This window comes from Gobius niger (assembly GCF_951799975.1).
Source record: "Gobius niger genome assembly, chromosome: 14".
NCBI classification, from domain to species: domain Eukaryota; kingdom Metazoa; phylum Chordata; class Actinopteri; order Gobiiformes; family Gobiidae; genus Gobius; species Gobius niger.
In genome coordinates this window covers 23777520-23805254 of record NC_136865.1, presented here as the reverse complement: position 1 = coordinate 23805254, position 27735 = coordinate 23777520, and the positions used below count along the sequence as shown (strand labels likewise).

At 41.4% G+C, this 27735-nt stretch overlaps 1 protein-coding gene across 1 annotated transcript in view; it reads left to right on the top strand.

The window, feature by feature from the left end:
• Positions 1–27735, top strand: part of ext1b (exostosin glycosyltransferase 1b) — a 189547-nt gene that overhangs the window by 128670 nt on the left and 33142 nt on the right. Inside the window, exons 2-5 of the mRNA XM_079570924.1 lie at positions 11402–11495; positions 15605–15712; positions 18043–18162; positions 26899–27031. Of these exons, the coding sequence (XP_079427050.1) occupies positions 11402–11495; positions 15605–15712; positions 18043–18162; positions 26899–27031 (455 nt within the window). The remainder of the gene's footprint in view (positions 1–11401; positions 11496–15604; positions 15713–18042; positions 18163–26898; positions 27032–27735) is intronic.

Here is a 27735-nt window from a genome sequence, read left to right as displayed (position 1 = left end):
GTTGAGGAAACTGGGGGGTTTCTGCGTGAACTCATGAGCTCATGGTTCAGGTATTCACACTGACCAAATGCCCTCTGTTCATTTTATTAAGAAGCACAGTCAGAGCAGCCACCGCCATTACCTCATAGTTTCCATGTAATTTTTATGACGAATGCCCCATTTAGCTCCACAGCTCTGAAAGCAGACTAAACCTGGCCAGGCCTGGAGACGTGGGCAGAGGTGGGGGCCGACTCTGGGAAAAGCTCAATTTAAATACCAGGCTGAGTAAAAAGTTGATACTCAGTCCATGAATTAAGTGAGTATTAAGAAATGTTGACTCCTAGTGTACTTCTGCCTTTGTCTTTTAACATATTCTAGATCAGTGGTAATGTATCAGTGTTGAGTTAGGAATTGTCCAGTTCTGTTTTGCATGAAAATGACTGTGCAGTATTTTGATGATGCTTCTGTTGCCATGCTGTGACATCACTTACATACCCTCTATAATGCAGATGTTCACCTTCTTTAGTCGTGCTACTGATTAAGGTCAAGACCGTTGTGAAACAATTTACTGTAGACCTCATTTAAAAAAAAGACATCAATACCTTAGCAAATGAGCAAACTGTTTTAGTATCGATTAGCATCGGTTTTGTGACGACCCTCGTGTAATTCATCATGTTCTCGATGAATATAAATAGCTTACGAGGCTGGGCCATCTGTGGGTCTGCGGGCGATAGCGTTGACATTTCTTTATGAGTTGGATCATAAGCTGTTGTTTATTCGGCCACGCTGGCGCTGGACCTTAGCATTATCCATATTCTCCAGAGCTAATGGGAGCTAGCATAAGGCGGCTAATGAGCGCTAATTAGGCTAACGAATTAGACGCGGGATTTACAAATGCATGATGGCGGAGGAGGCGTTTTGGGACAAATGGGCAGCCACCGGCATCTGGAAAGGTCCGGGCAGATGTTCAGTGAAATATTAAGGAGACAGATGAAGGCCACGGGGCATCGATCACATTTCGAGAATCGTTATAAATATTCAGCGTAAGCGGAGTTGACTACTGTCCCCCCCAGAGTTTAAACTTCAAACACAGTCCGTCACCGTTAGGACGGGACAAACATGGCCTCGTTTTATCCGCAAGCCTCTGTGCATGCACATCTGCACTGATCTCCCGGGATTAACTCCACAATATGTTTCACGTTTTATAGGATGTTGGACCTGTTTGACGAACAACTATTTGGTCGATAATGATGCACAAGGTTAGCACTACAATTAAGTAGGGCTATGATATAAGAAAGAAATTGCAATATTTGATGTGTCTAAACTATTTCATTTGCTAGGCTAAAATAGAACTAAATAAGGAAAACCATGACTAAAACTGATCTTTTGCACATTTTAAAGTTACCTTAACATGTAAATCTTAGTCAGACCTCAGTGATATTGCAATATACTGTGCCTTCAGGATACTTACTATAAAGCTTTACTTGTTGCATTGATGAAAAGGCTATTAGTAAATTAGCTTCTATCTCCGGCCATTGTATAGGTTGGACTATAATGTGTTGCCCTGTAACTGGAGAGGCTATTAATTTATTTAAAGGAACAGGCCACCGTTTTTCCATACTGAGATATGTTCTTGCCTGAGCTTAGACGAGTTGATGCGTGCCTGTCTGGTCTTTACACGTGCGCTCAGTCACGCAAAAAGACCAAAGGTGTTGTTAGTATTTAGCCTCTCCTCCTCTCTTCTATGGGGCCAAACGGGGGTGCATTTAGAAGTGACCAAGCTCCTCCATATTTTTTTCCTATTTAAATATGGTTACGTGAGCAGTTACACGATCCAAGTATAGTTACACAAAATCAAACATGTCGATTTTCTCAGCGGATAAAAAGGGGTGCCATATTGTGGATGGAGGAAAGGAGGAGAAGCTAAATGCTAACAACATCTTAGGACAGGTGTCTTCGGAAAACTCGTCTGAGCTCAGGTAAGAACATATCTCAGTATGGAAGAACGGTGGCCTATTCCTTTAAGAGCTGTCTCGCCGTATTTCAAGCATGCTTTCTCAGCTGCCCTTCAGATAAAAACAGCATTGACCATCCTCTAATAGACGATCCGACCACAATTACCCCCAGTCCGCCCCGCTTCAAAACCACGTACGATAACTTTGATGTTCTTTACACAGTCGCCTTGCATCAAGTTCAAACTCGGGCCGAGGAATAAAGAGAATCAGGCTTGTCTTTCTATAATTAATGACTCATCGTTGAGGTTTATTTTCCCTGCTTTTTTTCATGGAAACCTGAGCTCACCATTACAAAGTGAACTGGATATCCCAAAATGACCTCATGCTGTCATTCGAGAGACAGAGAGACCGTCATGGAGAAGGCAGAAGAGCATCTTTAAGTAAATACTCCTTGACTGTTTTTCATGGTTCACCATATTGCGCCTAATTTGCCGTCGTCCTCTTCATTCCCGGAGCTGCAGTGACCACAACAAAAGCGCTAAATTGGCCCGGCTGTTTGCCCTCACCCGTATAGACTTTCTTGACAATTTGTGGTTGTTTTTGTTGTCCGTGCACTCGAGACACAGAAAGCCACTGCGGTCCTTCCTTGGCGAGCATTTGGCACCAGGATTCAGCGAAGAGTGTCCCGCCAAGAGCAGACCTTTTTGGTAGCTGTCAGCCGCCCGTAAATAAGTACATTAGCCGGAGTGGTGCGGCTCACAGTGAATCTAGGGTTTCCAAGTGTCTCATGGTCCTTTTTTTCTCTGCGTTAAGGGCCTGTCTGTTCCCGGAGCGCACTTAACCAACCTGAAAGAAAGAGGGTCTACACTAATGACACTAAATCGAGTGGGCACAGTGAGCCGGGTGTAGAGGAGAAGTTAAGCTTCTATAGGCCGCTACTGAACACTGTTAGAAATATAAAACTGTACAATATCTAGAGGTCGACCGAATATATCGATCAGCCGATATATTGGGCCGATATTTCGGTATAAAAGGGTGATATTTCCGGAGCTGAAAATGCTAGAGAGTTCTGTTTTTTGCACTGAAAAGAGCTTCAGATTGTACACCTCGGATTGTGTTTTATAAATTTTATGCTGCAGACTTTTGCTTAGAATTTCGGAACCATAAGAGATAGAGACTCACCGTTTGTGCTTTAGAATCTGCTGATTTTTGTCCATAAAACGAGGTATCTCTGAAGTACCAACTAAACAGGAATGTCATGAAAATCAGCCCTATGTTTCTAATAAAGCGCTGTCACAGTTCAACACTGAACATTTCACATTTTAAGAAGCATCATGCACAGGATTAGAGACAAGACATTTTGAAATATTGGCCGTGCATATCGGCATCCGCCAGTAGAAATCCCAAAAATCGGCATTGGCCTTAGAAAAACCCAAATCAGTTCACCTCTAACAAATCTCAAAAAGCCATTGAGGAGTAGTATCACCCTTCCACCATGACCTCCATGTTCTTTCTTGGCCTAGTTTAGATCCATTTTTGCCTTATTCTTGCTCCTGATTTTGTATTTGTTGGAAGTCTTTTAAAGCAGAACTAAGCAACTCATGCCCCTAGAGGCCATAAGCGCCACTGTAGGTGTCGTAGCATGTTGCGATTCTTTTACTCATTAATTGTCCGTGACAGTAAATACTACGCTGACAGAAAAGACAAAGGGAGAGACGGATATTGTACATTGTGCCACAACCCAATTACACTCAAACTTGGCTGTAAATACTGCTAAAGTAGCGCTAGCCCGCAGTTAGCTTTGTCCGTTAACCTCTTAGCTTCTTCTTTGTGATTCCATTAGTGTGTATTGCGCCTCCGACCCGGTTCAGGGAAAGTTGCAAGAGTGGTTTTACTGGACAGAGAAACCAGGGGGAGATGAAAGACCCCCCAATCAAGTTACTTAGTTCTTCTTTAATGACATAACACGTTTCATTTTAATTCAGTGTAGGTTATATCTTTTTTCTTGAAATTACAAAATGGTTTGCAGGTTTACATGGGTAAGCTTGTACCCATTTCTAGATAAAGTACACGCAATTATAGTTTTAGCAGTTTGCAATGATGTTTCTCGCTATCGTTAAAATTGTGCAGACTGACTCACCACTGGATGGAGGCCCATTTCCCTATATTATTCCAAGTCTGATGATCAGATCTGTTAATCTTTTATGAGCTTCTCCAATAACAACAGCACAGCCCGACCTTATAACCTCTGCTCGGGTGCATTATGATCTGTCTGATGTTTCCTTCAGGAGCGATAAGACAAAATTAGAAATGAGATGAGGCGTGTGACGCATCGGGACCACAGGGGGCCAGTGTAGGTGTGTTATGGAAATGTGAAGTTGGGCGGTCAGCTGAATTTGACCCTAGATAACCTCCTCGTGGGGCTATTATTAAAGGTACAGCCTCTCTCACCTCCCGCTGTCTGTGAGACGCACTGCTGTGTCCGGTGCAATTAAGAGCCACTAACGAAGGAGGTTTCCAGGGCAACTGCGTGGAGTCGTTACTGTGGTGACGGCTAAGAACAGACGGATTAGGGCAATGTTTTATTTTTCATTTTATGTTGGCCAAATCATGTGACGTAAATGTGCTTTGAGCTTTGTGATTTGGCAAATGCTATTTCATTTTCCATTTTGAAAGCAACCATTGTTTAAAGCTTAAATCGTTGAATGTATTAGCCAACAGATGGATATATATATATATTTGTCTTTATTGTTGGGGGTTTCGAGGGTGCGCAGATAAAGAGAGTCCAAACTGTGATTTCACTAATTCATGAAAATCCATCTTTAAAGAGTCCAATCCTATGTTTGGCTGAAATACCCTGGTCTTTCAGAACAATCACATGGTGGTATCGCTGTGAATGGCTGTGTCTTACATCAGAGACAAAACACGCACTTTTATTGATACTTAATACAAGGTTTGCTGCTACAGGCAATTTAAGGACATGCCACTGCAATCACTATCCATTTATGCTACTTTAGGAAAGGGTTTATGATAATTATTTTTGACCTGACAGAGTGTACTGAATCTCAACAATTTTTACAGTGAAAATCCTGAAATGGACTAGGATAAAATGCCTAAAATGTTCATTGTAATCAATATCCAAAATGCAATATACGCTATGCTTGGAAAGAAATTATAATGGTAATATGGTCTCAACTTATATAGTGCTTTTCCACCTACATCAGGCACCCAAAGCACTTTACAGCAAGGAACCACTCACCCATTTGCACTCTCATTCATGCACCAATGTACGCAGACACTGGAGGACACTATGACAGTGTGCACATTCAGGAGGTGGGATTCGAACCCCTGAGCTTCTGATCATGAGACGACCCGCTCTTCCATCTGTGCCACTGCCATAATGCCTTTGAAGGTGAAAAAAGACTCTCACTGGATAATCATTCCTCATCATATCCCCGACCCATGCACTTCAGAAATCTTGAGAAAATCCAAGGACAAAACGCCTACAATCGTGAAGAATCTTTCCAAATTCACTGTGTAATATCGGCACCATTTGATGCAGAAATAGCAGCTGCCATTTTGGATCCCTCTCTCCTCGGGGCAACACCCTTCATCTTATGGACCCAGCATCACTGCGATCTCACATCGTCGAGCAACACTTATTTCTTTGACACAAGTCTTTTAACACCCGTCACTTACTCACTGTGCAATCTTCATATTCATACCCTCTCGTGCCTCTCCGGTCCAGGCCTGACAGCTGGTGTGGGGATAGGCCCACCGCGGCTTCACAGGTGACGGGGAGAGATGGTGTGAGCGCTCGCACCTGTCAGATTTATTCGCTAAGGAGAGAGAAAAGGAAACATTTGCGTAGGTGCGATTTTAGCAGCGCTGTCACTTCCTTCTACATGAGACGAACCTGGAGGTAACTCCAGTGAGAGGCATTCAGACTGCGTCAGCCTGGATTAGCCAGTGTGGGCTATATTTGAGAGACCGAGGTGCGAAGATTGTCATGCAAGCCTATCGACCAGGGGTAGGCAAGTTTGCTTGGCGGGACGATTTTCTTCATCGTCAAAACACCACTTTCTTATAAAGCAGCAAGCCTTTGGAACACTTTTGCAAATTAGACTATGTTATGCACAAAGTATAGTACATTTAAACACCTGAACAAACAGTGGTTATTATCCAAGCAAACCTCTGAGTGAGTATAACTTTTGTGCATTGTCCCTCATCAGATAGAATACATTCAAATTTAAAGGGCCAGACCCTCCAAGTAAAGCACCACTTTATCCATGGCTCGTTGAACTTTGCCACTCAAAGTCAGGGAGTGGGATCTATGCCCCCAAACTGTTGCACCCTCTAATGTGCAACTTTAAACAAGCATTTTCTTAGCCGTTATTATCAGTGGGATTTTCACAGCCGCCTGTGGCCAATTTGACGCAACAATGCACATGCCAGTGTTGTACATCATATATGGCCTAATTGGGGGTTCTGCTAAGAAATGGAAAGGAATTGACAGTATTTTTCCACATGTCTAGTACTTTAGCAGGTCTTTGAAAATCATCGGTGGCCAGTTTTGTCCCCTGTGCCTGACGTTACCTACCCCTGTTATAGACCAGTGTTTCCCAACCAGGGGTATGGAGAACCCTCGGGGTACTTGAGTACTGGGCAATTAATCGAAATTTAATCGAAATCGCAATTTCTACTTTGGTCGATCTCAATCGTCATAGGACTTTATAATTGACAGGTTTACAGCCATGTCTTTGGCACAAACAGTAGTTTGAGAGTTTGGACGAGACAATGGGAGACTCATGTGTGTTAAATGATACTTGATGAAAGCATTTGTTTTTGTTTGAGCTGAAGTTTGAATTAAAGATGTTTCAAATTTTATGAATCAGCAAGATGTATTTAATTCATTATGAAAAAACGAAATAGAATCGAAAATCAAGATTGATTGATTGATTGATTGATTGATTGATATAGGGAAAATAATCCAGATTTTTTTTTTTTTACAAAATCACCCAACCCTAGAAGGTGAAACTCAATATTACCACGGAGTGTTGACATATTTAACATGTGATGAGCTCTTCCTTCGCCCATGTCAAGTGGGTGTTGGGTGCTCATGCCTTATTTCTGATTATTATTACTATTATTTTTATTATTATTACTATTATTATTATTATGAAATGCTGTGGCTTCATCTTATTGAAACAGTTGACAAAAATCCAACCAGCAGCATACCCTTTTCATCAAAGAGGATTGTGCGCAGATGATTAGTACTTTGAATATCCTCTTACTCTTTTTGTAGCCCGAGTCTTCCTGGTCTCAAACTGGACCCTATTGTACATGTTTTGAAATCTTTCAACTCTTAACAAACCAGGGAGGCTGAATGTACCATCTTTATACAGCATCCATCATGTCAAGCTCATCAAACACGTCAAAACGATCTTACGATTCTGACCTTTTCATGACCCTTGATGATGAATTTGGATTCGTGCTCTCCAAGTGGTTTATCCTTCACTTGCTTGTTTACTCGCCCGGCCCTTGGTGCATCCACAGAGCGCTGCCTCAGCACTCCCCTCGCTCTGGTCAATACGAGCGCAGGGCTGTGCATGTGGAGTGTGACTGTAACCTTTCCCCATATAGATCAGGATCAGATCAGAGATGGATCGTGGCCAAATGATGAATGATTTCCTGCCTGAGCACTCTGTTAACCCACAGCCCCCTCAGTAACCCTATGCACTGCAATATGGGGCTATTTCTAAAGCTGGGATGTGCTCTTTTTCACTGTCGTCATTCATGTCTTTTCTGTTGTGTGAGCGATGTGTAACGGTTAATAGAAAATGTTGGTCTAGATCTGAAACAATGATAAAGTATTGCAGAACTCTTTTTGCTTGACGTATCTGGACTTGGATACAATCAGTTTGAGCCTTTCTGTCGTAAAAGCTGTAGGAAAAGGAAAGGGCTTTAAATGTATTTTGTAGCAAAGCAGTGAAGTGTTTTGAAGAGACAAGAGATGAGAAACTGGCTCCGCTCCGTTTGGCTTTTAGTCATTTTAAAACTATTCTATTGAAATGAGGTTGCCTTTTTTCGACCTTGTGCAGAAAGGGGGGGCAAAAAAGTCTATGGGAAGTTAGTTTTCTCAAAATGCATTTTTCTCTCAGTCTTGACAAAACATCTGCACTAAAGTAGCACCTACAGTCCCACATTTTACTCACCCTAAATCATTTTAGACCCATACATTTAAACCCGGCTCAACGTATAGGCAAGTTTAGCCATTTTTGCTCTTGTTATTTTGTATAAAGTATATACAGCAGAAAAACATCATTCATTTTATTTTATTTGTGTAATCTACAGTTTCAAAGCGATACCTCCCTTTTTTTTGGTTATTCCTATCTGTGTTTTGCCGTAATCTAAAATCTATTAATATCTTGTTAATTTGATGCTCTACAACAGGGGTTCCCAAACTTTTCAGGACCCCCAAAATCACTCAAGACATTTTTTTTTCACTCAAACTTGGCTGTAAATACTGTTTAAGTGGCGCTAGCCCGCAGTTAGCTTTGCCCGTTAGCCTGTTAGCTTCTTCTTCGGGATTCCATTCCACCGTATTGGTGGCACTTACCCAAGTAGGGTAAGTTGCAATTGGGGTTTTCTGGCTAGAGACACCAGGGGAGAGGAAAGACCCCCCAATCATCCCATTCACATTGTATTACCCCCAGAGGAACTACGAAAAGGATTTATTAAGTTTAACAAGTTACTTACTGCTTTAAAGAGACTAGATACAAGTTGTCATTTTTATACTCACTATACACACCTTTATGGGTGACAGTGCAGGATTTTAGAGGCAGTTGTGGTGAACAGGTCTGAGCTCATTCTACACAATAGGACATTGCTGGAACATGTAGGGAGAGGAAAATACATCATTTTAGCATTTTTAAACTCCATCTAGTCCCTTTACTTTAACTAAAATATGCTGTATTCAATCAAAAATACATCAAATTCAATGTCAGAAAATCACGATAATTACTATATCGACTTATCGTTCAATAAATAACACATAAACGATATATTTTTGGGCTCGATATTTATCGTAGCCTTTCCCCCCTATTTTTCTTTGTAAAACTGCTTTTTAAAGGGACTAAATGTAAGTTGACATTTTTATACTCACTACTGCCACCTCAAGTCTTATGTGTAACTGCAGTTTCTATATTGAGCTCATGCATGATGGCACTTCGGACCCAAATGAACAACTTTGACGGTATCTAGTATCGTTAGAGTCAATAATATCGTTTATCGCGATACTTTCCTGCCTCAATATATCGAACTTCATCTTTATTATCGTGACAGGCCTAGTCAGAAATGGAAAAAATATTATCTCAAAATCATCTTGCGACGCTCACTTCAGTGTCCCGCGACCCCCACTTTGGGAACCACTGCTCTAAAACACGCTTTTTCCTATTACATGTTTGTCTTTGTTCGGAAATCTTGTGTGGCAACTGTGGAGGCAGGTGTCACCCGCGGCTCATTGCCCAGTCCTGGTTGATCGTCCCATTTGGAGAGATACAAGCACGTCCACAGCACATACACCTGCACTGGGAGATAAAGGGCCATGTCGTCGTGTGTGCGATAGCTCTGACTAAACAACAGTGACAGTGGAAGAAAGAGATTATGGTTTGGAAAGGGCACAGTTACCCAACCAGGCATCATGCTAAAGAAGACAAACTTGATTGTTGTTGCCTGTTACTATCAAGCATGACAGAACCACCACCATCACTGCTGTACCGCGCTGTTATCAAGTACTGGGCTGACTCTGTTGTGGTTAAATTGTGGAAAGCAGCCTATTGTCGTTCCCAAGTGCAACTTGTTTGAATCCTAGATATTTCTTTATTGCGCGCCTCTCTGTTGCCTTTCTCTCTCTCACTCCGCCAACAAAGTCTAATTACCTAAACGCTTTGGTGATTGCATCGGTTTGTTTTGTGATCTGCATATTTGCAACGATCAAAGCACTTCCTTTGATTTGGGGGGAATTACTGTGGCACATAAAACAGCAGGGGTCCCAGCAAGCAGTAAATATTTAGCTTTTCTTCGCTACAATTGGCTTAAAAAGAAGATCATACATACTGTACAATAAACAAAGGTGTGCATTCTAATCACAAATGTTGTCCTGTGGTGCCGATGGTATTGTATTTTTTCATTCATGTCTTTTCTATTGTGTGAGAGATGTGTAATAGTTGATAGAACATGCTGATGGTCTAGATCTGAAGAAAGTCATTTGTCTTTGGTAGTTTGAGCTGGGGACATCTCTTGCTCGTCTTCATTGAGCTGTTGACGAAATGCACCTACATAATTTGATTTAAGTAGGTTAGGTCCTCACCCAAATCCATTCTTTGATTACCCACTAGAAAAATGCTATTTTCTGCGTCTAGCTGGTCAATAGGAGTATGTTTTGCAATGCTGGCAACAGTACAATGCAAATTGTTTACACAGTGTGGCTTTAAGTGACAATTTATGTGTTTAAAGAGTCAATTTTCTATAAAGTAAATGTATTTGTTTTAGGTTTTTTTTTACCTGGGCGTGTTGCATAAACTGGAAATCATCAGCTTTGTTAAGCAAATGACTTAACCTCTTACCCCCCACCTTAACCGAGCGTCTCTAGTTCCGCTTTACCCAAATCTAAAAGCTTCTTGGCTGAGGTTTACAGCCCATAGGCCTGAGTAACGCCTCATTTGAAAGCTAAGACCTACAAAACTGATTGTGACTTTTTTTGTTGCATTGTCGTCACAGTTTTGTCACACTTTTTAAGCATTGCTGTTGTGTTTTTGTCTCTTTTTTGTCTGATTTTTTTTATTTTTTGCAACTTTTTTTTGGTAGAAAATGTGCTCGGTTTAGGTGGGGGTTTGAAGGTTAAAAGTGTAGATTTTTTGCTGATTTTGATTAGATTTTGGCTAACTTATTGCCAATGGATCAAGAACGGCTTTTGTGCCTAAACCTTTTCCGTCTCATTGTTTATCTCATCTACTTTTGTCTTATTTTAAAGTGATAGTCTGTAACTTTGCAAAGTGAGGAGAGAGAGAGTGAAATTTGAAAGTAAACTTGGACCTTGTGACATTTGGAAAATGAGGAGAGCAGGAACAGAATTTGCAAAAGTAAACGGTCAAGCTCCTCCCCCTCCCTCCTGATTGGACCTGACAGGCCAGTTCAAAGGAAAGCTCGTCTCGTCTGAAATCAGAAAAGGGAGGGACTTGAGAAAATATATTATTGATATGTAATAGTTATGTTACTTCAAATTTCAGACCCAGGCGGTTAAACTTACAAACTATCACTTTAAACAGTTTAAATCTGCTCGAAATCAAGCACATTTCAAGCAATTTATCTAAGATCAGATTGCATTTTTTCACAGTGTGGCTCTAATTTTACTGAAGCATGTTTTCCATCCATCTAACCACATTCTCCTCTTGTGTCCTTTGCAGATACGACTACAAAGAGATGCTCCACAACTCCACCTTCTGTCTGGTTCCTCGCGGACGCCGCCTCGGCTCTTTCCGTTTCCTGGAAGCGCTGCAGGTCGGTCCCACCTCCCACCGAGTTTTCATTTAGATTTGATTCGGGTCATATTAAAGGATCACTAGATAATTTACTCCCGTAGTTTTAATAACAACATGCCGGACCACCACCGGCGCAGGAAACTGAACTCTCTCTTTCATCGGAGGGCTTTTCGCAGGGTACAAGTTTTAGTTAAATCGAGCCTGGCTTTGTCAAAACAGGATGTAGCGGGAATGATCAAAGCGTCGCCGGCAAATTGAATACTGTTGTTTCCGTCTGATCATGTGTCAAGATAAAAGAAAATTCGCATTTAGTTTTACAAAGGCTTCTGCTCCCATCTACAAATCTTTACAAATAGGAAAAAGCCTTTGAAGTGTGGCCCAAAACCACTTGAAATGGAAGAATTATTAATCCGATTATTTGCCGTTTCATTAACCCGAGCTTTCCGGGATATTGCTCAAAACTTGCAGGGCTCTATAAATTCTACGAAGCCTTTTTATCTCGCAATCAGTCGACAGCACATGATGATATGTTTCAGGGTTTTTCATGGGGAATTCAATTACTTTAAGCCAAAAATAAGGGCCTTAAATGTCATTAAAAGCATTAAACTGGATTCCAACTGGCAGTAAATCTTTATTTCTAGAAAAATAATAACATTGCTGAAGCATATTTACACACAAGTTTGTCATAAATACAAAACCGATGCTCTGAAACACATCTGGCTGCGGTTTTGGCTCAAATTTTCCAATTTTTTTTGCTCGAAAGCTGCCTGTTGTATCCAATTTGCTTTAGGATAGCAACATATACCCTCTTTCTTCTGTTTGATGGAATATTTGCAAATCTTATGAAATTAAATATGCGTTTGTAGCTTAAAGCAGTACTAAGTAACTCATGCCCCTAGAGGCCATAAGCGCCATTGCATGTGTCGTAGAATGTTAGGTTTTTTACTCATTAATTGTCCGTGAGAGTAAATGCTACACTGACAGAAAAGACAATGACACAATGGAGATAATTTTTATCACTCAAATTTGGCTGGAAATACTGTTTAAGTGGCTCTAGCCCACAGTTAGCTTTGCCCGTTAGCCTGCTAGCCTCTTCTTCATGATTCCATTAGTGTGTATTGGGGCCTCCGACCCGGATGCAGCGAAGTGGCAATTGTGGTTTTCTAGCCAGAGACACCAGGGGGAGATGAAAGACCCTCTTATCATCCCATTAACACTTGTATTACCCCCAGAGGGTCGACGAAAAGGATTTATTAAGGTAAACAAGTTACCCAGTACTGCTTTAACCTCTTACTTACCCCCTGCTTTAACCAAGGACATTTTTTTTAGTTCGTTGTTACCCAAATCTAAAAACTTCTTGTCTGGAGTGTACAGCCTCTAGGCCAGTGTAACACCTCATTTGAAAGACCAAAGTGATATTTCTCCTCAGCGCAGTTTTTGCCAATTTTTTGTTGCGTATTTTTGCCGTTCTTTTCTTGTGTTTCATCCTGATTGTTTTTCATTTTTGTCGCTATTTTGATGCTCTTCTCAAGAAGCTTTTGGAATGGGGTAAAGCCAGACTGGAGAGAAGGTGGGAGTTAGAAAATCTAGTAATTGGGCAATAAAATGCCGTTTACAAGCGTTAAGTTTTTGCTGCTGCCTGTTTCTAAAGCGCTAATGGGAACCAGCAGAAGAATTGTATTAAATGAATATTCTTTCAGCCCCCTTATGTCCATCAGCTCCTCATGCTAATGGCCGAGTGTCCGCACCTCTCCAGTGCCTCTTCACTTTACAACCTTTCCCCTCTCTCTCGACTCTCCCCCTCTTCCCTCCCTCAGCTCTCTACATGAATTCCTCTCCTCTCGTTTCCTCTGTCCTTTCCCCCTTCTCTGCCTGCAGACAAGAGCTCTTACCGCTAATACTGAACTAAAACGCACGTCTGACTGCTCTTCATACAGCGGGAGTAGTTTGTCTCAGTGAATACAGTGTGAAGCATTCAGGGTAAATACACAGTGATACACGGCAGGTCATTGTGTTCTTTTCTGGTTGGCGTAATTTGTCTTTTTGTGTCTATCCCAGAACAAAAGCTTTTTTTTGTCTCACACGCCCCTTGACTCGTTCATTCACACTCTGAGTGACCTCGACCTCGAATATCCTGCCAATATTTTTACAAGTGGTCAACTAAACTCAAAATATTCAGTATTTAGTTTTGTTTAAAAAAAAAAGGCAGTCACTTTTTTCTAACCAATCACATTTTCTTCAGTTCGGCTTTACCCAAATCTAAAAGCTTCTTGACTGAGTCTTGCAGCCTTTAGGCCAGTGTAACGCCTCATTTGAAAGCTAAGCTCTACAAAACGGACCTACCTTGCATTGCACTTTTTTGCGTTTTTGGTTGTGTTTTTGACGCTTTTTTGTTGCGTTTTCATCCTTGTTTACGTCTCATTTTCGCCACAATTTTGACTCTTTCTTTCAAGAATATTTTAGATTTGGGACAAAACCGAACTACAGAAAATGTAAGGCGGAGGTTAACCTCTTACCCCCCACCTTAAAGGGGCTAGATGCAAGTTAGTCATTTTGTGCTCACTACTGCCACCTCTGGTCTTATGCGTTACTGCAGCTTCTATATTAAGCTCGTGCATGACGGCACTTCAGACCCGAGTTAACACCTTTTTGAGTGACAGTGCAGGATTTTAGAGGCAGTTGTGGTGAACAGGTCTGAGCTCATTCTACACATTAGGACATTGCTGGAACATGTAGGGGGAGGAAAATACTTAGTTTTAACATTTTTAAACTCCGTATAGTCCCTTTAACCGAATGCTTTTTCTCCAGTTTGGTTTTACCCAAATCTAAAAGCTTCTGGACTGGAGAGCAACAGTGTGACGCCTCATTTGAAAGCTAAGACCTACAAAACTGATCCTAGCTTTTTTGTTGCATTGTCGCTGCGTTTTGGTCACATTTTAAAAGCACTTTTGTCACGTTTTTGTCTCTTTTTTTGTCGTGTTTCTGTAGTTTTTGTCGCTTTTTGTCGTGTTTCTGTAGTTTTTGTCGCTTTTTCATCATTTTTTTTACTACATTTTTGTCTTCTTTTTCTCGCTCTTAAAGCAGTACTAAGTAACGTGTTTACCTTAATAAATCCTTTTCGTAGTCCCTCTGGGGGTAGTACAAGTGTTGATGGGATGATTGGAGGGTCTTTCATCTCCCCCTGGTGTCTCTGACCAGAAAACCATGTTTGCAACTTGACTGCCACCGGTGCGGAGAAAGCAATACACACTAATGGAATCACGAAGAAGAAGCTAACATGCTAACTGCAGGCTAACGTCACTTTAAACAGTATTTACAGCCAGGTTTGAGTGAAAAAAAATATTTCCATTGTATAATTGGATGCACAGTAACCCTCTATCCCTTCGCCTTTCTGTCAGCGTAGTATTTACTCTCCAAGACAATTAATAAGTTAAAAAATCGTAACTTGCTACTACACCTGCAGTTGCGCTTATGGCCTCTAGGGGAAGGAGTTACTTAGTACTGCTTTAAGTCACTTTTTTGTTGTATTACTGTTGCTTTTCTGGCAGGATTTCGTCGCTCCTTTGTCGCTTCTTTTTGGGGTTTTCATCCTGTTTTCATCACTATATTGACACTTTTTTCAAGAAGCTTTTAGATTTGGGTGAAGCCAAACTGGAGAAAATGTGCTTGGTTCAGGCGTTAAGAGGTTAAATCTGAGGTCATTCCAAGTACCCCCTGCTAAGCGCTCAAGTACCCCCAGTCCCTGTACCCCTGGATGAGGAACCTTCACCCTCAGCAGGACACGGAACAAAGCATTTCAAAGTAGAACCAATGTAATGCATAAACATAACCTTTTGCCTTTGTTGTCAAACCAAGAGCCGCTGCAAACATGTACATTAGGTTCCCTTTTGGGCCAGGACGTCCTAAAAAGAAAGAGTTTCTTAAATGTCAGTGAGACAATGGAAGCTCAAACAAACAAGAGATGAGTTTATGATGTCACACTCTCAGCTCAGTTTATTTCTAAAACTCTTTTCATGAAATCCCACGCCCTACATTTTCCTTTCCAATGATGTAACTGATTATTCAGATCCCAATGCCTTTGTGGCACGAAGAAGAAGTAATTGTTTAATGCAATGTCTGGTGTTGTAGGCGGCGTGTGTCCCGGTGATGCTGAGCAACGGGTGGGAGCTGCCATTTTCTGAGATCATTGACTGGAAAACAGCTGCTGTCATCGGGGACGAGAGGCTCCTGCTGCAGGTAAACCACATGTGCACAGCGTTACAGAAACTTCATTTGTAAAGCCAACGAGGTGGGTCCGAAAAGGTTGTCACCATATTTGTTGGCCTTCAAAATATGTTACACGAGTGCTCACAGATGCTCTACGTATTCTGAGTCTATCAAAATATTGCAAAATTGCCACCGGTTCTGGAAAACGTGTTGATTGAAGCACAGCAGCGGCAGAACTACTTCATTTGTAGGTCTCCTTTATTGACTGATAGGAGTGAATTGAACACATTTTTTCCCGTACATCCTGTCCTTGACTTTAGCTTCTCTCAGAAATAAACAAAGTAAGAAAACTGTTTGTCCTGAGAGCGGCATGAGAGAAAGTAATTACACGGACGTTATACCTGAAGTGAATGAAGCGTGACACCGATGAGAAGCATCAGGCAGACGGCAGGAGGCTGCGGTTTTAAACAGATTATGTACAAAAAAACAAACATTGAGAATTGTGACTCTGCTCATGAAGCTCTTCAGTATTTGGTTTGTGCAAGACTTTAATTCCTGGGATTTTTACATGGCTCAGTGACAGAGCCGCAGCACTTGGGAAAAATCATGACTTGTATGTAACAGACATACAAGCATTTAGTAATAATGGGTTACACTTTTGTATTGCTCTGTACAAGCCTGTGTTACCAAGTTTCTCAAAGCGCAGCACTGTAGTCATTATTCTGTACTATTGTAGCCGGAGCTGCTGTTGGTGTAGACTGACGGAAGTGAGGCTGCCAGTCTGTGCCATCAGCCCTTACGACCACCACCAACCACACACTATATTCATCATGGCCTATTGTACATGTTTTTAGTGTTAGGGGAAACCGGAGTACAGAACATGCAAACTCCACACAGAAAGGCCCCTCTGGCTGGTTTCAAATGTCTTATTTCTACGTTTAATAATTCAAAGTATTGGCATTTACAAAAGACATGTTCTTAAAAGAGCAAATATCTTTTACAATCTTTCGATTCCAAATCATTCTCACACATTGGAATTAACGTTGATCTTACAGAGAAATGATTGTGTTTTCATTAAAAATAAAAGCAAAAATGCTCTCACGAAATCCATAAAAAAATGCTGCAAATCCTATGCTGTACACGCCATATTAAAGTGATAGTCTGTAAGTTTAAATGTTTTACAAATATAATAGATTGTGGCTACATGACTGCCTGGGTCTGAAATTTGAGGAAGCATAAGTAAAACTAGAAATGCAATGGCTGCGCCATTGCGATTGACTGCGGAATTGCGGGAAGCGAATGCAGAAATTGCATAAACTGTTCAAATTGCATAAATTGCCTAATTTGCATAATCTATTTTGCATAAACTGGTAAAATGCATAAAATGTCATGTTGCATAAACTGTATAAACTGCATAAAGTGGTAAAATGCATGAATGGGTTAATTTGCATAAATTATGTAAATTGCATAAACTCTTTAAAATTCAAAAATCCTAAATGCCATAAACTCTTAAGTTGCATAAATGCTTTAAAATGCATAAACTGGTTAAATCCCACAAAGTGGTTACTTTGCATACATTGTTAATATTGCATAAACTTTTATATTCCATAAATGGTCAAACTGTTGAAATGGCCTCAGTGCTTGATTGGCAGAAGCTGCACAAATGGCTGAAAGGCCTGGAGTCTCCCCATTGGCTGGATTCCCCCATACACACCAATGCAAAAATTTCAAACTCTCGTATAAAAAAACTGGAAAACTGCAGAAGGCCAATTTTTTCTCAAAACCCACAAGTTGCAGAAGCTGAACATGCACAAAGTGCAGAAATTGCACAAAATGCAGAAAAAAGTGCAGAAAAGCATGGATTTGCGGCAGCCCCATTATAAGTCAATGGGAAAAATCTCCGACATTTTGTCCGATTGCGGAAAAAACGTAAGTTGCAGAAGTCCCAAAAGTAATAGCACCCTTCTCCTTAACATGCGGAACATTTTGATGCATAACTTGCATAAATTGCACAAAGCATGAAGGTGCTGAAAGCTCTAGAAAATCGGGAAAAAGATGGAAGAGGAATAATAATAAAGAACATGAAAACCAATAATTGACTGCGGAAGAATTCCGCAGTCAATCAATTAGATAATAATATTATTTTCTTAAGTCCCTCCCTTCGCTGATTTCAGCAACTAATCGCAATCCCCAGGATACCACTTTGACCAATGAGACGAGCTTTTCATGTGAAGCGGCCTGTCAGGTCCAATCAGGAGAGAAGGGGGAGGAGCTTGATTGTTTACTTTTGAAAAGTCTGTTCCTGCTCAGACCTGCTCCGCCTGCACTCACCTGTCGGCTTTTCTTTTGCCTCTTTTCAGATCCCGACCACAGTGCGCTCCATCCACCAGGACAAGATCCTGTCTCTGAGGCAGCAGACCCAGTTCCTGTGGGAGGCTTACTTCTCGTCTGTGGAGAAGATAGTGCTGACCACACTGGAGGTGAGACACGGACCATAAATCATTCTATCCGCACAGCTGTGGAGGCTTTAAGTAACAAGACATTAGTTGGAAAAGGCTTAAATTTAGACCACTTTTTATAATGGCACCCAAGTTACTTTACCATTTTACCAAACACCAAAATATCTCACCTCCATAGCATCTTATCATTTATAAAGTGGCCTTTGGCCAGCTTTGGCCCCTTCTTCAAGGGCCAAAGCTGTTACTCAGATGTTAGATTGGGAAGTGGTGACTTACTCCAACCCAACAGGTGTTATTGACTGCACAGTCACCAAGCAAAACTTCCCAAACTCTGATAATTCCAACAAAAATGGTCCTCAATTATCCAGATTCAACCCAAAAGGAATAAACAATAACACCTGTATGTTACCTCTTCCCAATCTAACGTCTGTTGGAAAGTAACGGTTCTTTCCCTTGAAGAAGAGAACTGGATGATTCTCCAAATGTCGGCAACTATGCATAATGTCCATTTGCCTTTTTCTTTTCAGTAATAATGAGTAAATAGTGTGTACACAGTATGTTCCACCAAGACTGATGTTGGTACATGTAAAGAGCAGGAAGAATTCACTCACTGTCTATTATCTCTCACACTAAAGGTCAGACGCATCTGTCAAAATATCACCCGCGTATTGACTCTAAAATCCCCATTGAGCACCATTTGTTTTGTTTAGTTGTTGGTGTCCCTTTGCAGATGGAAATATCCTTTGACAAATTAAGTAATCTCTTCGCTGTGGTGCAGGTTGGCTTTATTAACAGTAACAGCGCCGTGTCTTGGGGGACAGAGCCTTTTCCTTATTATTGAGTGGAGGCGTGTTGTTTACAGATGCAGGGATAGACTCAGAGCCGGCTTCATGCTGTGGATACAAATGCCCTGTTCTCTATTCACACATCTAATTCGCTTCACGGTGAAGCCTCCGAGCCAAAGAGCAACTCTAACGAAATCTAAACAGGCGGAATGTACATCTGAATCTTGGTCTCGATATCTCAGTGTTTGATTATGAAACTGCAATCCTCATATAATCAAATCAAATCATATTTTATGGAAGTAGACGTAATATTGATATCAACAGCAAAGTACAAGCTTAAAAACTGCTCTTAGTGTTACTGATTTCCACTGCTGATTAATCTCGATCAAAGGCCAAAGGAATAAAGGTGATAATTGTATCTTTCTTGAATAAAACTCAAAAGAAATGTCACAGTCACCGCCAAACTATGCGGAAGGAATAATTACTATTTTAGCAGCCTGTAATACGTTGCGTCACCAATAGAAAAGTCGCCGCAAAAAAAATGTCACTCATATTTCGTTAAACCGCCTTTAGCTTTGATTACAGCAAACATTCGCTTTGGAATTGTTGAAAGACGCTTCTGCAGTGTCAGAAGACTGCAGAAGTGGCATTAATGTTCACCAAGGTCTTGTGTTGATGATGGGAGAGTGTGGCCTCTGTGCAAAGCCTTCTCCAGCACATCCCAAAGAGCTGCAGTGGAGTTCAGATCTGACGTTAGTCTTAGTCTTTTCAAAAATGTCATTTAGTTTTAGTCAAGATTTAGTCAAATAATTCTCTTCATTTCTAGTCCAGTTTTAGTCAACGAAAATAACAGGTAAATTTAGTAGATCAGATTAATTTAGACAACTTTGCATTTATAATATTAAGTATAATCATATTTAATCAAGGTCCTCCCACGTGAACAAAGCTCAGAGCTGGTACTTTAGCAGTGAATTTAAGTAAATCTGTCATTGGAAGTTCTAATGATTTCAGTCACTTCTTTTCATTTTTATAAAGTCATATTTTAGTCAATGAAAATATGTGGACGTTTTACTCATAGTTTCAGTCTCATTCACTTTTTATTTGGTTTTGTCTAATTTCAGTCAGCAAAGTAATTACTTTGACTAAATTCATGAAAAAATATTTTAGTCGACGAATCACTGGTGGCGGCCGATCCATGTCTCACGCTCCCTGAACCACTCTTTCACAATGTGGGCACAGAACAGCAGTGTGGATGTATTTACAGATGTGTTGGCAGCAGATCTGAGTGCGGACATACCACATCTTGGAATATGCCCGTGCCATCAGGGAAGATAAAATCCATTGATGGAATAACCTGGTCATTCAGTATGTTCAGTTCGTCAGCTCGTTCTTTGGACACATAGTATTGCTGAACCTAGACCTGAGGATTTATGGTTTCACTGCAAATCTTCTGCCTCCTGGTGTCCACACTTTACCAAACCAGTCTTGGAACTTGCACACTATTGCGTTTTATCCAGTGCACCGAGGCGTGTTCTGTAGCTGCTGCATCCTTTTTTTTCCTCTCGATACAGCTCTCTTTATTAACCCCACCACCTCCACCGCGCTGAATCCGACCGAAACCTTCCACCAATCACGTTACATTTCCCCTTCAGGAAGCGCGCGAGTGTCAACCAATCACAAGGTCATTTCTCCTTTATAGATATACTACACTAGAGCGGCTATTAAACCCACCTATAAAACGAGTGCCCCTAAACCGCCGGCTCCAACACAGATTTATCTATCATGCTCTAATTGGTTGATTGTGCTGTTCGGGGGCGAGATTGAGTCGTCCATCACGTCCCGGGCCGGGTGGGGGGGGGGGGGAGCGGGAGGGGAGCGGCAGAGCGGACCAAGCACCCTCCTCCTGCCTTTCAAAGGTGGGGAAGGCGGCCAGTTCTGACCAGTGTAAGTCCATGTTTTTGATCGCGAGGAGAAAGGATTTTTGAGGTAATCCGTTCGTCCGAGGCGAATGGTTATCGACGGGCCTCAAGGACTGCGGTGTGGGGGGTGGGGGGGGAATAAGGTGTTCACAGTCCCGCCTCCTCGTGATGAATTTTTATGTGGTTTTGTCGAAGTGCCTCAGGCTGATTTATGAACCTGTTACAGTGTATACAGTTGTAGCCGCTCTCGCACTACAGTGACATTATTGTAGGGCCGTAAAGATGGACATAAAACGCAACGCTGAATACCAAAGTACTCGCTTTTATTTGCATTTGGATTTGTGGGATGAAACGCCGTGACATAACCTTATTGTATTGTTGATAGAAACCAATCAATCATTATTTTATTTGAAGAAAACTTTAATTAATCTCGGGCTTTGTCTGAATGTCCACTACTACACTAAACTCCAGTAATAACGGATTTCTGTAGGAAATTCAATTGACAGTTTAATGTTTATGGATGAATATTAGTCAGATACGTTTTATTCAACATTTTTGTCCGAGAGGGGAAGCTATCAATCATTTAGCAGCTCAAGTTAAAGGTCAGCAGTTAAAGGGACTGTAGGGAGTTTAAAAATGTTAAAATTATGTATTTTCCTCCCCCACATGTTCCAGCCATGTCCTAATGTGTAGAATGAGCCCAGACCTGTTCACCACAACTGCCTCTAAAATCCTGCACTGTCAAAACGGTGTCACTTCGGGTCTGAATTGCCGTCATGCACAAGCTTGATATAGAAGCTGCAGTTACAAATGCGGCCTGAGGTGGCAGTAGTGAGTATAAAATGGCGAACTTGCATCCAGCCCCTTTAACATTTTTCACTTTTCATCGTAATGGGTTACATTAAAGTGTTTTTTTTTTTTTTTTTCATGAGAAATACACAACACGTGATTAAAATACCTGTTTTTATTAATTCGTGTCATGTTTAGTTCAAAGACCTGCTGCCGTCGGCTGTTTTGCTCCGACTCTAGCGATGCATTGTGGTCTACAGTGGCCCATCGCAGCTCGCTACTTTTAGGAATGCACTGTGGGAAATGTTGAGTTGTCTACAGCACGTTCGGACCCCAAAAATAAGTATATATATAAACAAAGGCAGTGTCTTAAACAGATGTCATCCTCTGGGTAATGGTTTATGTCATTATATATTGCTGAATAAACCAAACCTAACCCTAAAGCATTTTCCTATAGCCTTAACTGGACTGGATGCAAGTTGGTCTTTTTACACTCACTACTGCCACCTGAGGTCTTACGCGTAACTGCAGTTTCTATGTTAAGCTGGACCCGAATTAACAACGTTTTGAGTGACAGTGCAGGATTTTAGCGGCGGTTGTGGTGAACTGGACTCATTCTATACATTAGGACATTGTTGGAACATTGTTAACATTTTTAAACTCTGTATAGTCCCTTTAATTGTTTCCCTATTTTCCAACTGGCCCTATACTTAACACCTCTTCAGCCCCAACTGAACCGAGCTCATTTTCTCAAAATAGCAACAAAAATGAGACGTAAACAAGGACAAAAAAGAAACAAGAGCGACAAAAATGTGACCTAAAAGTGAGTGGCAAACAAAAAGCCCAACCGAAAAGTGACAAAAAGCGATGAACATGTGGCCAAAATGTGCTGGAAACCCAACATAAAAGCGATGGAAGAACATTTTCAAAAAAAGTGATGACAGTGTGAGGAAAAAGATCCATTAAGATGAGTTTTTGTAGGCCTTAGCTTTCAAATGAGGCATTACACTGGCCTACAGGCTGTGAGCTTATGAATTTGGGTAACGCTGAACTGGAATTAAATACACTCAGTTAAGGCGGGGGTTAAGAGGTTAACCGGATAGATCCTGCCCATATCAAACACATGTGATGGTTATTTATCTGGGAACCGTCCATCAGCATCATAGACACAACGGCTGTTAACTCCATATAATGCACTATAGAACAACATGGCCATTGGGACACAGCCATGGAGAATTACTACACAGTTATAAACCATGTATGACCCGGCAGACTGCGCTCTCGGCATCGCCCCACGTCCAACGCTCCGGGGTCTGCTGTTTTTTGTGGAGTTCGAGTGCACTGCCTTTGCCATGAGTTACCTTCAGTGGGGTCCATATATCTGTTTGATGAGTTACCACACACCAGCAGCTGTTCCAGACTCTATAGCCCCCATAAAACACTGCCATGAACCTGCGTCGGTTTTTACTGAAGCAATTTAGCCTTGCTCAAGGGCACAGCGGCAGTATCTCAGTGACAGGATAACGACGAGCATCTTCGGGGAGAAACATCGACAAAAACCTCCCGCTTGACTGACTCTATTTGTTTAAAGACGGGACGTGTGCTTTTGATACAGAAGAGGACCTAATGCATGTTATTTATGCTTTTTATTAAGTGAAATGTAATACAATATTCTTTTTAAGTTCTTTTTTACGTGGGAGAGCCCAACCCAAATGCTCTTTAAAATGCCGGCAGTAAATATCGCCGCTTTCTTATTGCTTTGTGCCGACAATTCACCCCTGTCTGACACAATCGATAAATGTCTTTTTAGTGGGCACAAAGCAAAAGCAAAAAAAGGCTAAAAGTACCTTCCAACTCCGAGCTAATGCGGGTGTTCTCACTTTTTATGACAATTGACTCCAAGGCTTTGAATACCGCTCCGAATCAAAATGTTTTTTAAGCTACGTTTTTCATCCTGACGCTTTTATGAAAATCCGCTGCCTGCGCGAACGGAGGCATTTGGAAAATGATTTGTATGGGCCATTACCAGAGTAAAACCTTCAATACATTTCCATTTCAATTTCAACGCTACTTGGCAATTCTGAAGCTGATTAGTAAAACTGAAATGTTCCGCAGCTGCTGTAAATGTGAAGGCTGTGGTGAATATATGTTTTTAATGACTTTATGTGTCATTAACTGCGTTTCCATCAAACAAAATGCGAATCTTTTCAAAATGCGCTAAAGCAAAGCGTATAACAGATGCGAATTTTACGTGTTTCCATCAAGCTGTTCTAGCGAATAAAGGCACTGTTGTAACTATGGCAAATTAGAGCCAAAGATGGAGACCGGGCCACAATCTCATCCTCTGTCCACACAAACCTGTCCTTCTTATGCTGGGTTTACACAGAACGGCGACAAGTCACGAATGCCACGAATCTACATTCGTGGCCGAGGATCACGAATGTGAGTGATTTGGGGGTAGAGGTTTCACGCGCCGCCACGAACTGTTGCGACCTGTTACTGCGTGTTACGATTAGCCTAATGGCACGAATTATTGCGCACGGTCACGAATATGCGTCCCGCACTGCTGCGTGCTGCTGCGTGTTATTGGGAATTGTCGCGTTCTGTCAAAAAATCTGTCAAGAATTGGCCGAATGTGGACAAGATCGCTGCTGCGCACACCGGGTTGGAGGCGGAGCAGGGACGTCTCGCTCCGCCGTGCGCCCCTGACTCGTTGGGCTCAATAGCTGCACGACTTGGGCTGACTTTACTCCACAGAATAAACATAAAAACACTACACTCACTGTGCACTCGATCTTCTGAGGATCCGTCGGAGAACTTGCTGCTCTTAAACCTCTTTATCCATGATTCTCACTCGTCTGGTCAGTCTCAGCTCCAGTTGGAAAAACTTTATAATCCACAAACACAGGCCTGTCTTCACCTGCCCCGCGCCCATCACCGCTTGCTTTACGTGTCTAAGATTGTAAATAAGCCTTAACTTTTCCGTGGTGTAGCTGCTGGAACCACGCGCTGTTGTTTTGGTCAGTGGAGGCAGCGTGGGAGATGCATTCAGGGACCGCGGGAAAGGCGCACTTCTTACTGTCCCTTTTTCCCCACAAACGCGGGGAAAATCGTGACAAATATATAACAGTGGGGTTCTCCAGCGGGGGGGGCAATAGGGGTGGCAGGGTCTGGCTCCCAAACATCAGGAGGAACGACCGCAGGAGGAGGCTGTCCCGGGCCTGGAGCGCGGACTGGCCGAGTTTATGTGACTTTCCTTTTGCTGCTGCAGGTCCGAAAAAGTACTTTTCGGCGTAGCGTGTGTTTCCATCAATTTTGTGCGTGAAAACAGTGATTCTGCTCAAGGAATGCTGTACGAATGCTGTACGAATGCTATACGAATGCCCTCACGCTGAACTACGAAGCGCCACTCCTCATCACGAAAGGACACGCTCCGCTGCGAACTCCACGAACAGAGGGTGAATCGTGTCATGTCACGAACTGATGCGTTTTGTTAAGAATCCCATTAAAGCGCGTTAAACCCAGCATAAGCAGCCATGTTACCATGGAAACGACGCTAGCACCAGCGTCTGTTTATTCGCTTCATGACATTTATTCGACAAACTGCGTTTCCATCTCGCAAAATACGCATCAACAGTTATGCGCACAAATCAAAAAACACCTCAAGCGAGCGGATAAACTTTTTATGCGAATTAAGAGTTTAAATGCGAAATTTGGTGTTTCCATCACTCGTAAATTATGCGCAACTTCGAAATGCGCATTTTAGTCCAGTGATGGAAACGCAGTTATTGTGTGTTTAGTCAAGGCCGATGTAAACGCTTTACACAGATGTAGATTTGTCATGCAGGTTTGTATATAATGGTCGTATTATATAAGCCTGTTTTTCCTTTTCCAACAAACTTAAATACTAAGAAAAATCTGTGAGATCTAACTAACGTAGTTGCAAGAGGTACATGATGTTTTAGGTCCATGCTCATAATTTCATTCTTGTATGAAGGTCAGTGTATCTCTTGTATATCTCAATGTCGTTTTTGCAATATTAGGGACCCAATATCCGTATTGCAAGAAAATCTCTGAGGAAACATCAGCCAAAAACAAGAACACATAGTAACCTAGAAATGTGCAATGTCATCATTTTATTCATTTTGTATTTTTGATCTTTTATTTTTAATTGTTTGGACACAATTTGATTGAAAAAAACAAAATGATTTGAGATTTTTGGTTTTTTTAGCACGTTTTGTCCAGTTTGGCTTTACCCAAATCTAATGGGGCGAAAACTAACCGGCACAAGAATTGCTCCTAAAGCTGTTCCAGCTTTGTTTGGGGTATGTCCATCTCCATCCTCTCTTTCCTCTTCTGACCGAGATGTTGTAGCTTTCACTACACTGCTGGCTAGACGGCTGATACTTCTGAGGTGGAAGTCTCGACATGCTCCCACTCATTTTCAATGGGTTAAAGATGTGATGTACTTTCTTAAATGTGAAAAAATCAGACTCGGTGCAGGTGGTTCTCAGGACAAATTTTCAACAATTTGGAAACCCTTTCTACTTTATGTTGAAAATGTTCCTTTTCAGAATGTTTTGGGCTAAGATTTTTATTTTTTCTTACTGGGTTACATGTCTCTTTGCAACTACCACTCTTATTCAATGTTCTCCCTCCCTTTATTGATTGATTTATCTTTTTAATTTTCCTCTTTGACTAATTGGGCATGTACAGTGGGTTTAGGTAAGGGGTAGAGTGTGTTTTGATTAAAGTTATACTTTGTCTGTTTATGGTTTTGCATAATTGTAAAATGTAAAATTTATAAATAAAGTTAACAAAAAAAATGGGGCGATAACGAGCATGAAAATGCAACAAAAAATGACAAAAAGGTGAAAAAAAATATGAAAAAGTGACAGAAATGCCACTAAAGAGCAACAGAAAAGTGGCAACAAAGTGATGAAAAAGCAATAGGCTGTAACTTTTTAGATTTGGGTAAAGCTGAATGGGAGAAAATGCACTTGCTGGGGTTTAAGAGGTTAAAGGTTCTGTGTTGAAACGGTTGTAGTGAATATCACAATAGTATCGAAGTACAATTGTCATGAACCCTTAATGTTTAGCAATCGAGGCGAGCCAGACCAGAGTTCTATTTTGTGAAGAAAAAAAAAAACCTTAATCATTCTGTCTCTCTGTAAATGACCCCTACATATTTTCAATTCAACACAAGACGACATATTCTTCGAGTTTGAACATGTGAATTCACCCCGACCTTTGTTGTGTTGCAGATCATCCAGGACCGCGTGCTGGAGCAGGGGTCCCGGAGCCCTCTGATGTGGAACAGTCACCCGGGCGGCCTCTTCGCTCTGCCTCAGTACTCCCCCTACCTGGGAGACTTCCCCTTCTACTACGCCACGCTAGGTCAGTGCCACGCTGAGCTGCTGGGCCTTTTTACTCACTTCCTCTTATCGATTTCTTTGTTTTGGTGGATGGTGGGATATTTTTTGTAAGGATAAATTGTACTAAAAATAATCCACGAAACAACAATGCCCCAAAAAGTGAACAGCGTTATAGTGATGGACCAATGTATTCTTGCTCATTTTGAATATGCCGCTCCTGCATGGCCCCCCCTAAGTGCACCCAAACTGAATTCATTGAAAAACTACAGAGATGAGCTGTTCACACCATCTTGGGATACAATTACACACAGTAAATAATGCAGATATCGCGATACTGTCACTTGTGCCACTTAAACATAGAAGGAATCTTTCTCTTGCTTCCTATGGCTGCAACTCAATTTTGTCCCATCCTCTGAACCTCCCCTTTCATTCTACAGCAGCAAAGATTGAACTCCCTGGTCTTTTCTATCCAACTTCACACACTTTTGACAGATCACCTATACTATTCGCTATAAAACTACTGAACCATATACCAGAGCTGGGGAATTCTTCATCAGTTCAAGATTTCATATCATTGTTTTGTTGATTTGACCAACAACGTCTATGTCGTTGTTGGTCGCGACTGTTGTTATAAAGATATTAAAAAAGAGAGAATCCTATTCACTCACCTGCCAAATTTAATCAAAGACTTCTTGTCATCTTACCAACAATACAAAACTAAATATA